Source organism: Electrona antarctica (genome assembly GCF_951216825.1).
Source record: "Electrona antarctica genome assembly, chromosome: 11".
Lineage (NCBI taxonomy): Eukaryota > Metazoa > Chordata > Actinopteri > Myctophiformes > Myctophidae > Electrona > Electrona antarctica.
Window position 1 is genome coordinate 10410551 of NC_136792.1, and position 12826 is coordinate 10423376.

Below are 12826 nucleotides of genomic sequence, written 5' to 3' on the forward strand. Positions count from 1 at the left end.
AGTATGTAGCTAACAGATATCTAACAGTCCGACTTGAACAGGGCTCTCAGCTAAAGATAAGGGAGGGGGGCTGATCTTTTGTTTTCCGTTTATATATTGTTTTCTGACAGGGAGGTTAGCGATTGTATTTTGGTTTTGAATTCATTGAGGCAAGCATTCACTTTTTCTTTCTAGTTTTGTTTTGATGTTCAGTCCTCCGCTCTTGGAGATTTTGTACCCGTTGCCTGAAGTGAAGAGAACAAATAAAAAGAAAACATCGAAAAGTAAACTGTTTGGACGGCGGTTTTCTTGGGAGCTGGGAAGGTCGGTTTTCCACACTTTATGTTGTCTCGGTTCCCCTAGACCGAGACATCACTGTCTGTCTGTCTGTCTGTCTGTCTGTCTGTCTGTCTGTCTGTCTGTCTGTCTGTCTGTCTGTCTGTCTGTCTGTCTGTCTGTCTGTCTGTCTGTCTGTCTGTCTGTCTGTCTTGTCTGTCTGTCTGTCTGTCTGTCTGTCTGTCTGTCTGAATGAATGAATGAATGATATGAAGGGGGTGAGGGGATGTAGGGGGTGATGAAGGCACAGGGAGGGGGTGAGAGGATGTAGGGGGTGATGAAGGCACAGGGAGGGGGTGAGAGGATGGATGGATTGACTGCCTCGTCTCTAGGCAACCAGACACTTTTTTCCTCTTGCTGACCTCTCAGCCATGGGACAGCAAGCAATATAGTCTGAACGGCATGAATAGTCAAACCATCCAACACTAGTTTTATGAAACTTAATGAAACACCAAGAGATTAGAATGTCAACATGATTCTACTACAAGATGTAAAGTAATGCGAAGTGTGTGTGTGTGTGTGTGTGTGTGTGTGTGTGTGTGTGTGTGTGTGTGTGTCTGTGTGTGTGTGTGTGTGTGTGTGTGCGCGTGCGTGCGTGCGTGAACAGTCCAAAGTCCAAACATACTGTACACACTCCAAGTTCGACACTAGGCATGTAGAAATTAAATAACAGCCATGTGGACATTAACCAGTTACCACACGTCACTTTAATTTCTCAACCTGCACAAATGTGTGTTGTTCGTCTATTACATACATGGTGGACCACCACCACCGCAGATATAAAAGCAGCTGGTAATAATATGACTATGTCATCATTTCTTGTTTTTACACAGTCTGTGTCTCTTAGGAGGGCTGTGGGCAGTTCAGAGACCCGTCCACCAGTGACATCATCAATGGAGAATCGAAGCTAACAGAAACAGCAGGCTTTCTATTCCTGAAAAGTTGCAATGCGAAAATGGAAGCCATCGTTCTCACGATAACAATCTAAATATACAGTATATGTTTTAAATCTTGTTTTAAAAAAATCGGCCTATCGGTTGAAAGGTGGTGAACTATGAAGTGGTCTTGCCATTGGCTTTCAACTAGGTGCCGCTATCGGTCGGGAGGAGTGTTGCACTCTGAAACACTGGGTGTGTTCGATATAGGCACGCTGACAGCACTGCCAATACAGACTAATAGGCGAGTGCGCTCCCGGTGTGAAACTGTGAGTTTTCCGAACGCACCCCGTTTGAGAAAAGTAGCCGGGGCGCTCGGATAAAAATGCTTTTTATTAAACAACGCGGAATGCAGGCCCACGTGATGAGTACTTTATATTTGAAATCTGAATGTTTATGTACACGTTTTCAGTGAAGGTCTAAATGTAGCGATAGCGTAAAACTGGCTTCAGTTGCGCCATGACTGTCATGTTTCAGGGCTATAGCTCCATACATGAGCATTTTTCGGCCTCAAATTTGAGGCTCAAAAAAGTGTATTATTACCTGCGCAAGTAATAGTTTTCGTCCAGGGCGATGTTTGATGCGTATGCTCCGTGCCAGCGTATGACGTAATGACTACTTGTGCTTGATATGGCAGTGGTGTCAGATTACATACATGTATACATAGGGGCATTACCTTTAATCCTCCCGACACTAAAACATATCGTCATTACGTCACCATCGAAAACCAATTACACCCTGGCATTGGGTCCTTTAATCCACATCTTTATTACGTCATCATTGAGAGCTAGTTATACCAGTTATACCCTGACGTCATATGCTGCTACGATACATATGCATACGCAAAGTAACCACAGTATAGCGCTAATCAACTACAAATTACATATACATAGAGGCATTTCCTTTAATCCACCCGACACTGATCGACATATACGTCACCAGTAGGCTACTTGCGCGCTCTGCTTGCGCACTAGTAGGCAACAAGCAAGTAGGCACTCGCCAGAGTGCAGTTCTAGTTTATACACTGTTTTGCCCTCATATGATTGGCCAATATATGGTGACATCTCAATATGTATTATATTGCCTATGTAGGCAAACACACTCCCCAGGATTGTATTGTTAATGCTTGTGTGCAAATCTGGATTGATTCATCTCGCCACTAAGGATTTGGCCTTAAACTCGGTGCCAATTATGTCCTCCCATTCACTTACAACGACCCCTCTTTATTGGCCCAGGATTACCTTGTCACCCGTGTTCAATTGTTCCAGCCACTGTCATAATGATTGGACAATATCATATTGGACAATATACGGCGACATCATCTGTGGCACACTCGTTATGCGATGCTCAGCCAATGGCACATCGTCCAGCCAATCACAGCGGCCAATCACAATTTGCGCCTTCACTTTTATGTCTTCACTTGTTATATCCACTACTAAAAATATTAGTTCAGATTTAGATAGATAGTTAATTAATAATAATAGATGTTAATGATGTTCATGTCGAGAGAGCGATAGGTGTATGAAAGGCTATGACCCACCTCAATGTTCAATTGAGGTCTGGATACTTGAGCTCAATTTATACGACACCGTGATAGTTTGAAGATCATTCAATTATGTTGAATCTTCTTGATCACAAAAAGGTGACTTTGTCCTCCACCTTCCAAAAGGTGTGTCACTAATGTATTGTCGTACAGTCTTTGTCTCAATTAGTGGACAAATAGTGGAGGTAGTAGACAATTTTAAATACTTAGGCACATATATTGACAGCAAACTCAATTTCTGTGAAAATACTGACTCCACCTGCTACGCAAGCTCAACTCCTTTAGAGTGAGCAAGCATATCATGGAAACAGTCTATAAGAACCTGATAGAGGGAATCTAGCCTAAAAAATCATTGAGATTAAGAGAAGGAAGTACTTCGGAAAAAAGCTGTCAAGATAGCAAATGACCCCTCTCATCCACTCTGCAGGGAGTTCGAACTACTTCCCTCTGGTAGATGGTACAAAGTACCAAAAGCTAACCGTAACATTTTGTAAAATTCCTTCATCCCAAATGCCATTAAGGCACTAAATGATACCATGTCTCGCTAGATTTGTTGGTTTTAATGTATTTGCCACTGTCCTGTTGTCCTGCATTTTTTGCCGAAGACAAATTTCCACATGTGGACAATAAATTAAACTAACTAACTAACTATGTGTCCGGTTCTCTTGCTAAAATAGTGGCTTCAAAGGTAGATAAAGTAAAATACATGATATGGCTGTGTGCCCCTTCTGAAAGGTTCACACCCCAATGACCAGGTTAGAAAAAAAGTATGTGTGACAGGTGCGTAGGTGAAGCAGTAGCAAGCAATCCTGAACAAAATCATAAAATAACCTGCACACTGCCCAACTCATACAGAACACATTTTATTAAACGTAACATTACAAACCAACATGACAAACCAGTGATTGGCTAATAGCCAAATATTTTTCATCTATTGGAGCCAGAGGCGACATGGTACACAATCTCACAAACGTCCCATGGTTAGTGGCGTTAGATCCCGCAAGAGTGTGTTGCTGCTGGGACAGAAAAAGGTTGATAAAGAAGATTCTCTTAATTTGCCTCTCTGAAAAAAGCCATTTTAGTATGAAAATCTTGGGAATATTGTCTGGCTTAATAATAATAATAATAATAATGAATTGCATTTTTATAGCGCTTTTCCAAGTGCTCAAAGCGCTTTACAATGGTTCATTAATTCATACATTGAGAGGTGAAGCGCTGAACAGTCGACGCCAGTGTCCTCACTTCCCACATTCACACACCAATGGTGGCAAGCTCACACCGACCGACTCATTGGAGGCAATGTAGGGTTCAGTGTCTTGCCCAAGGACACTTCGACATGTGGACAGGAGGAGCCGGGATTTGAACCGCCGACCCAGGGATCATTGGACGACCTGCTCTACCTCCCGAGCCACAGCCGCCGGCTTGTTGTGACAGGTCCAATATTTACTTCAGTGACCAGAATGATTCAGAAGCTGTGTTCACGTCCACTATTCCATTGGAATTAATGAATAGACCCGAACCTGATTCCGCCCACTTCACGCAGATACGGGAGGTAAACCGGAGATGGCGAGTCTTGCTATTTCCCTCTTGGGGTTAGCTACATAAGTACAGGAAAATAGGTCAGGATTGGCCAATCACAAGGTGGAATGTGTCATCATTACAAATAGGTTACAGCTTGTGACAATGAGCTGTAATTTGTCAAAGTACCTCTATCATAAGTCCCTCTGAAAACATCAAATCCATTGTTGTAGGTAAATGAAGTATACAGAAAACCAATACACTAATGAAAAAGAAAAACATGATATAGAATTCCAACAATAATTAAAGACAACGTTATAGCCTATATCCAGGAAAGTCAACAATAAACGTTTTAAGAGACATAATGACACTCAAATAAATGTGTTCTCCTCAAATTCAAGAGCACGATTGGCATCGGGGAGGCAGTTTCCAAATGCTTCGAGCATCAGGTTATCTTTTTTAACTGCCTTTTCAAAGTCGGCATAAGACAGTCTGCCGTCTTTGTCATGATCCATCTTCTTGAGTGTGAGCTCCATCAGGTGTTTGATATCTTCATCAGGATCTTCCTCTGTGATGGCCTCTCTGCTCAGACTGTTCTCCAGCATTCTCCAAATCTCCTCCCTGGAGATGTAGCCATCACCGTCGAGGTCATACACGCTAAAGCAATATTTAATTTGTTCGTCCAAGGACCCGCGAAGAAAGACGGACAAACCCTCGATCCACTCCTTGACGTTGACATGGTTGTCCTTGTCCTTGTCGAATTCGCGGAAGACTCTAACAATGAACACGTCGTCGGTTATTTCAAAGGTGTTTCGCATTACGTCAGTGAATTTGTCTCTATCAAGGCCACTGCGTCGGATGTCTGTTCTCCCGTGCACAACTGGATTCCCCACAAGTTCATGGAACAGCCGAATGAGACTCTCTAACTCGGTTTCAGTGAAGCTTTTTAGTAGTTTATCCTTTGTGTTCCGCCTAACGCTAAGCATTGCGGCTATATAATCTGTCTCTCCAGCTGTAGCTGAGACCTGCTTATATACAGTATATGGGCACGTATACATGACGTCACCACTCACCAGTAACGTCAACTCGCTGACCAATCGCAGCACTTAGCGGAGGATAGGCTTAGCGGAGGATAGGACCCTGAGACAATTACATACTAATTGCCATAACAGTTAATTAACTGTTATCAGTCCTCAGCCATTTTCCAAATGAACATCCGCAGGTGGGTGGATAGCTCATCTCTTTCAAGAGTGATATAATGTAAATGTTTGGACAGTCAACTGCAGGTGCATGGTTTGGTGGGGTAACTGGGGTTGTGGGAGTGGACACAGAAAGCTTGAAATGTGATGAGTTGCTCTGGAGGTAAAATCATTATAGAACATTTTCACTCCCACAAACACCAGGGGATAACTGCACTTGTACTGTTGGCTAGGGTGGTATGTGCTGCTCTTCATAATGCGTGATGGGCGGGAGGTTTCTGGGCAGAGCCATAAGATGCTGAAGCTATTTATTTATAGTGACTCATAGGAATAGACCATGTGACAACCAGGTATAGTCTGGTGACCACCGGAGAGACGGGTGACAGCCGGAATGTAGACGGCACCCGGGTGAGCAGTATGGGTTAGCGCCCCATCCTGAGGAGGAAGCCCAAAAAAACCCTCGGTTAGGAGGGCCATTATAATCCACCACTCCTGAATGAAGTGCCTGGTGCTGGGAGTCTGGTGCAACGCACAGGTCCTGGGCCTGGTGACAGCAGGAGTGGACCTGGTGAGACGTAGGAGGGGCCCGGACAGGAGTCAACCCACAGAGCCTAGTCCTTCCACGCGCCAGAATCTGGTTCTCCCAGTCCTGGCAGAGTAGTTCCGGAGCAACGGATTGTGTGGCCTTGGTCTTTCCCTAATGGGACTGATCGAGGGTAGCTCGTAAGTCGGGACTTGATCACCCCGGCTAGGATACATCACTGAGGATACGTCCCAGGTGCATCCATGCGATGTTTTTGAGTGGTGCAAACCACTCCAACAACTGGCTTTGTTAGTACCCGTGTGTGTTTGTGCCTGTACGGGTGAGCATGGTTGCCATGGTTAGTATGTGACGTCACTGCACCACTCAGTTCACACGGGTGTGATTTTTTAATTATGAAGCGGCATTGAACATTAGAACATAACTAGAAAAAGTGCCCTTCTGGGCACAGGTCTCCACCAGGAGGATAGGACTGTGTGAGATGTTTGGCAAAATGTTTAGGAGTAATATAAACATGTTTTTTTGTTAGTTTTTTGCAGCAATTTTCTTAATTTTGTTGAGGAAATGCAGAGTGGCTGGTGGCACTATAATAGGCCAATGTGAAAAGGGTGCCATTTCTTCATACGCCTTTAATGGCAATTGGATGATTTGAGGCATTTTGTTCCAAAAATGTGTTTTGCAAAAATCAACCTGTTGGTGGCGCTATAACAGGCCAATGTGAAAAGGGTTCCTCAGCCTAGTAAGAAAATGTGTGAAAGATTTCACGTAAATTGCATGCTGCGTTCATGATTTGAGGCTTTTGTTCAAAACGGGGCAATCTTGCAAACTGTGAAAGCCAATTCTAGCCAATTAGGATGGAATATGAAATATCGGACAGATCCGACTTGAGCACATGACCATAGAGATACTGTGTAACGATTTGTGAGATTTTTGGACAGAATCTGGAGGAGTAATATCAAAAAATGTGTTTTACAAAAGTCGGCCTCCTGGCGCTATAAAAGGCAGATGCGGAAAATGCAGGTCAAAGATTTGTCCTTGGCCTCTAGGGAGTGTGCATGCAACGTTTCACGCAGATCGGTGCAGTTTTAGGTAAAAAATGTGAAAAGCTGCCTCATGGTGGCGCTATAACAGGCCGTTCTGGAAAATGTGGGGCAGAGGTTCATCGTTGGCATCCAGGGAGTGTGTGTGCAAAGTTTGGCATCGACCGGGTTAACGGTGCCGGAGATTAGCTGGTAACAGACGGACGGAAGGAAGGACGAACGGACACACACACACACACGGACGGAGTGCAAAACATACTCTCTCCCCATGCCTTCGGCCTGGTGGAGACAATTAGAAATGAATGTCAAAAGTTGCACAGGGCTGTCTAATAACTAAACTTGAATTTGACACAAAAGAGAGAATAGTGGAAATAGCCAATATACAAGCTCACAACATTGTGAGCTTGTAGATCTGCTATTTCATTTTTTTTAACTGGATTAATATAAAAAAACAATTGTCATTATATTTACTGTTGGGTTAAGCAGGTTGGCAGGGCAGAGGGGCATGGGTGACAGGAACAACTTTTGGGAAAGCTCAATTCCTTTGTCAAGTCCTGCCCGTGGTTGACTGGTTGTGCCCCTCTTCGCACCCATTGGTTGCCATTTTATGTATTGGACAGAAATCCTTTCTCTCCATCCACTATACCATTGAAATAATGTGTTTTTCAGTTGCTTCGTATTGATATTCTGTGCATTCAATTCTTATTTTAAACTTGTTTGTGTCAGTAAAAAGGAACATCGCAGGTGCAGCATGGTGACTGGGCATATCATGTTTGTTCATCGTTTTTTCCAAAAATGACGTTTTAGCAAATTCAGCATAAACAAGGCTGAAAGGGCGGAACCAGGCAGAAAGAGCCTGCATGGTTAGTCAGTCAGGGACCAATCAGAAGTCTGACAAATGGTGTGTTCAACAATCTTCTGAATTGCTTTCTAACTGGATTTGTAAAAGCTTTACACAAAGCTGAATTAATGTATTATTTAGTTTTTTTTACAAGATGTCTGTTTCTGAATATTAGTTTTTGAGAAGTCTGGCTTTCAGACATGATGTCATGTGTCAGCCAAGTCTATGGACTTAATGTTTGTCTTATACGCCCCCCAAAAAACCCCCAAAAAACAGCCCCCCTTGTGGCACCTTGAATGTTTGCTGTAAGCAGTGATGTCATGTGGCAGCCACGGTGGGCGGCTGGGCGCCCCTCACTTCACATGAGTGTGATTTGTATTACATGTTAATCCGATTTAATGTGTGTGTGTGTGTGTGTGTGTGCGTGTGTGTGTGTGTGTGTGTGTGTGTGTGTGTGTGTCGAACTTCGCAACGTTCGGCACGGCGACTCGCTGGCTTTAGCTCGCTCGGCAGTGCCTCTTGTGGCTCAAGTTCGCACGAGACAGTGCGCCTCCATCGCAGGCAAAAAAAGTCTGCAGTTGTTGTAGGCCAGAGGCACTTACTTCTGTATTACGGCCAAGCTACACCAGGCTTTTCTCCCGGGAGAAAACGCGCGAGAAACGCACGAGAAAAGCCTGGTGTAGCTTGACCGTTAGACACAGAAGCGGGCCACAAGCGGTTTAAGCTTTGGTGGGTCTTCCACCTCCCTTTTAGTCTTAGTCCTCCAGAATCATCGTGTTCAGTTCTTCATCGAGTTCCTCCAGGTCTTCTCCCGTGAAGAGGTTTTCATCCACAGGCACTTCCTCCTCCTCATCTTCACCCTCCTCCTCCTCCCCTCCCCCCTCTGATCCTGACCGCCCGCTGGCCTCCACGCCATCACATGTGCCGTTCATCCACTCCTCGTCGTCTGTTGCCATGAGCGCTCTTCTATTCCTGGAGGTGAAACGGTCCACAGACGCCACAGTGATACCGCTACTGTCCACTTCTTTGGGGACAAAATTGGATAGGTCTATGTCCTGGAACACTGTACTTTCAACCTGCTGTTCTCTGTCATTTTCATCCTCTACTTTGGCATATCGAGTGTCGTCTGCTTCAGCGTCGTCATCGTCGATCATGTCCGGACGGAACTCAAACACTTCGCGACCACTCACCCCGAGTGATCTTCCAGCCTTAAAGTCGGCTCTCTTCTTCTCTATGTCCTCCGTTGTTCTATCCACCCTCTCCTGCCTCTTTCTCTTCTTCCAGGCCAGGAACGTCTCCAGGGTGATGCGAGTCACGTCGACTCCCAGAGCTGCACGTTCATTCTCTATCAACTCCTCCAGGGAGAGCTGATCCTCTTTCTCCTCCTCCTTCTTGTCTTTTTTCACCGTGAAGCCAGGCGGCAGGGCATGCCGGTACATACAGCCGTCACCTCCTGGACACAACCAGAACCATCCATACTTGTTGGTCTCGATGGCGTCCAGAAAGTACTTGCACACCTTCTGCGTTTTCTTATTATCAGCTTCTCCATGCTTTTGGTTCACAACCTCTTCCAGTTTCTTCTCGTCCCAGTTCTCCATAGAATCTTTCTCCTGCTCATCATCTCTCTCGTCAACATAGAGGCTCCTCTTCTCACATTTCCTATCCAGGGATAGATCGTGGCTGAACTTGCACTTCTCGCCTTTCGCGCACTGGCCCTGCTTAAAGAACGCACACAGCACCGACTTTGGGTCTACACCTTTGGCGACTTTCTGAGTGGCAACCACAGGTTTAAAAAGCTCGTTCAGTTCATCCAACTCTTTCTTCTTATCGGCCTTCTTACTGGACTTATCTCCATCCTGGCCCACCAGCTTGGCACTTTGCTGCTGATGGGCGACGTTATGAATGAACTTCTGCTGCTTGGCTCCTTTCTTGTTCTTCAAACCAAATGTCTTGTCCTCAATAATCTTTTCCTTTTTCTTCTCTTGCGTTTTCTTGCTTCCCGTCGCTGGGGCAGGTTTCTTCGGAGGCATGGCAGACCAAGGTTTAGGTGTTTCCTAAGAATTGTACTATTTTAACACAGTGCTGCTGCTGCTGCTAAGCCGCTAACTAGTGCAGACACCTCTCTTGGCAAAATATATATATTGTGCATTAATAATCTCACATCCACTGTCTTGCTGTACCTCCATATTTGGGCACGACTGACATCATCATTAGACCCTGTGTTTTCTGACAGGGTTGACAAACATTGTGGCTCCAGCGAGCTATCCTCATGCATAGAAGGAAGCATGAGGTCAGTCCGCTCAGTGTCACGTGATATTGAGAGTGTGATGGAATTATTGTTCATATCAGAAAGTGTTGGTGTGGGAAGTCCGATAATCTTGGAAGCAATACGGGTAATACTGAAAAGTTTGTTTCTGTTAAGGCATGGACAGTAGAACAGGATCTGCAGGATCTGACAAAAAAATTTACCTGATAATTAAATTCATATTAGCTCAGTCATTATAAAAAATCACACCCGTGTGAAGTGAGGCTTTTTTTAATTAATTTTTCAACATAATTATAATAAAATTATAAATCCGATATAATATTTTACCGATACCGATTACCGATTAATCGGTTTAAGGCCAATAGGGCAGTATTATGCGTGTCTTTCTTAAGTACCAGGTCTTATTACTTAACTTAAGACCTGGAGGCGTGATCAATGCCATTTGGCTATTCTGAGTGGTCAAACAGCATTGACCACGCCTCCAGGTCTTAAGTTAAGTCATAAGACCTGGTACTTAAGACACGCATAATACTGCCCATAGGCTCCAGGCTAGCCAGTGGTGCAACCATAATCTCCGTATGGCCATTCAGATGATACAGCACCTAGTTCTGCACACACATATGTTCCCATGTCCACAATGGTGTTGTAAAGCCATAGTTTTGTAATGTTTCTGTTTTTGCGAACGCAGTGATTGCGAACGCAGTGATTGCGAACGCAGTGATTGCGAACGCAGTGAGCATTTACTATGAGACCCAGCAGATCATGTCTGTCTGTCTGTCTGTGTGTCACGCTGTAACACCACCCGCCCACCACCAGAGGGCGCAGCTGTATCACACACAAAAACACACACACACATGAACGCACGCGTGCACACACACACACACACACACACACACACACACACACACACACACACAACTTAACTTAAAAAAAACTTAACTTAAAAAAAACTTAACTTAAAAAAAAACTTAAAAGAAAAAACTTTAAAAAAAACTTAACTTAAAAAAACTTTAAAAAAAACTTAACTTAAAACAAATCTTAAAAAAAACAAAAAAAATATAACTTAAAAAAAACCTTAAAAAAGTACATAATTTATTCTAATTGTTGTTATTGCAATTTACGAGCTGCGTTCGCCTCCCGCGTTCGCGCGTCTTACTTGTGTATGTGTCTATGGAGTCAACATTACTCTACTAGACCCCCATGGTCTATTAGAGTTTAGCGGACCGGCCTACTTAATCAGCTCCCTGCATATTGAAGGGGGTGGGCTCGGCACCGCCATGGTCCTGCAGATCTTGCCGGTGGAGAAGGACCAGCTAGAGGTACCGCCACTGATACAGACCAAGCTGGGCCTGCCTCTCAGCCCATCATGGTCTCTGCTGACTGAGGTTGAGATCAGGATGTTAATATGCTGTTTTTACTGACTTGTGCTTATAAAACCCCTGACCTCGTTGTATCATTCTTCATAAAATAACTGCTTAAAAGCTCCCATAGTTATACGTGTACTAGTCTCGCGTAGCCAGACAACTATTCCACATCTTCGAATGCTATATAGTCTGGAACTATAGCCCCCATGAGCTGAGTAAAGGAAGCAGCAAGCTATATATGCTTAGATGATTTCTATTTATATTAGAATAAATTTGCACGACTGTAAAGACGAAACGGAAGTGGGGAGGAGGCTGCACTTCCGCTTTATTGCTTACGCATGATAGCTCTTCCGTTGGTCCAGGCTGTATGATGAAGCATGATAGCTCTTCCATTGGTCCAGACTGTATGATGAAGCATGATAGCTCTTCCATTGGTCCAGACTGTATGATGAAGCATGATAGCTCTTCCATTGGTCCAGACTGTATGATGAAGCATGATAGCTCTTCCATTGGTCCAGACTGTATGATGAAGCATGATAGCTCTTCCATTGGTCCAGACTGTATAATGAAGCATGATAGCTCTTCCGTTGGCCCAGGCTGTATGATGAAGCATGATAGCTCTTCCATTGGTCCAGACTGTATAATGAAGCATGATAGCTCTTCCGTTGGCCCAGGCTGTATGATGAAGCATGATAGCTCTTCCGTTGGTCCAGACTGTATGATGAAGCATGATAGCTCTTCCATTGGTCCAGACTGTATGATGAAGCATGATAGCTCTTCCGTTGGCCCAGGCTGTATGATGAAGCATGATAGCTCTTCCGTTGGCCCAGGCTGTATGATGAAGCATGATAGCTCTTCCGTTGGTCCAGACTGTATGATGAAGCATTTGGAGTCAACAGTCTGGTAACGCAAGACTATACGTGTACCAAGAGTTTTGAGCTCTTAAAGAGGTTAAAAATTAGATACAAAGATATATTAGTCCTATGGTATATGTTGTATATTCCCTGTATGATTAACACCAGGGCCGCGGGAAGGTATTTACAGTAGGAGGTGCTGAACGTTTAGGAGGGGGTGCGCACATGTAAGCGTGCGCCGCAAAATGCGCGTGCACACACCTCGTGCACGCACATTTGTGCATTTTCACACCGGAAAAGTGGCTTTTACTTTCCTATATATACTATAATAACCATCTGCCTTCCGTGCCGCAGTGAACTAACGCTACGCTTGATTTTTGTCACGGACATACAAAATAAATGGTCAATAA

At 44.3% G+C, this 12826-nt stretch overlaps 2 protein-coding genes across 2 annotated transcripts; both read right to left on the reverse strand.

The window, feature by feature from the left end:
- Positions 1-4682: 4682 nt before the first annotated feature.
- On the reverse strand, positions 4683-5129 carry LOC306931983 (calaxin-like; the record flags this gene model as incomplete). The annotated part of the gene is made up of 1 exon (XM_079513688.1): positions 4683-5129. One exon carries the CDS (start codon positions 5127-5129, stop codon positions 4683-4685), a length of 447 nt encoding a protein of 148 aa, XP_079369814.1.
- Positions 5130-8687: 3558 nt separating this feature from the next.
- On the reverse strand, positions 8688-9962 carry LOC306932654 (zinc finger CCCH domain-containing protein 15-like; the record flags this gene model as incomplete). Its single annotated transcript, XM_079514545.1, has 1 exon — positions 8688-9962. The coding sequence occupies one exon, from the start codon at positions 9960-9962 to the stop codon at positions 8688-8690; it is 1275 nt and encodes a 424-aa protein (XP_079370671.1).
- Between the last annotated feature and the right edge of the window lie 2864 nt (positions 9963-12826).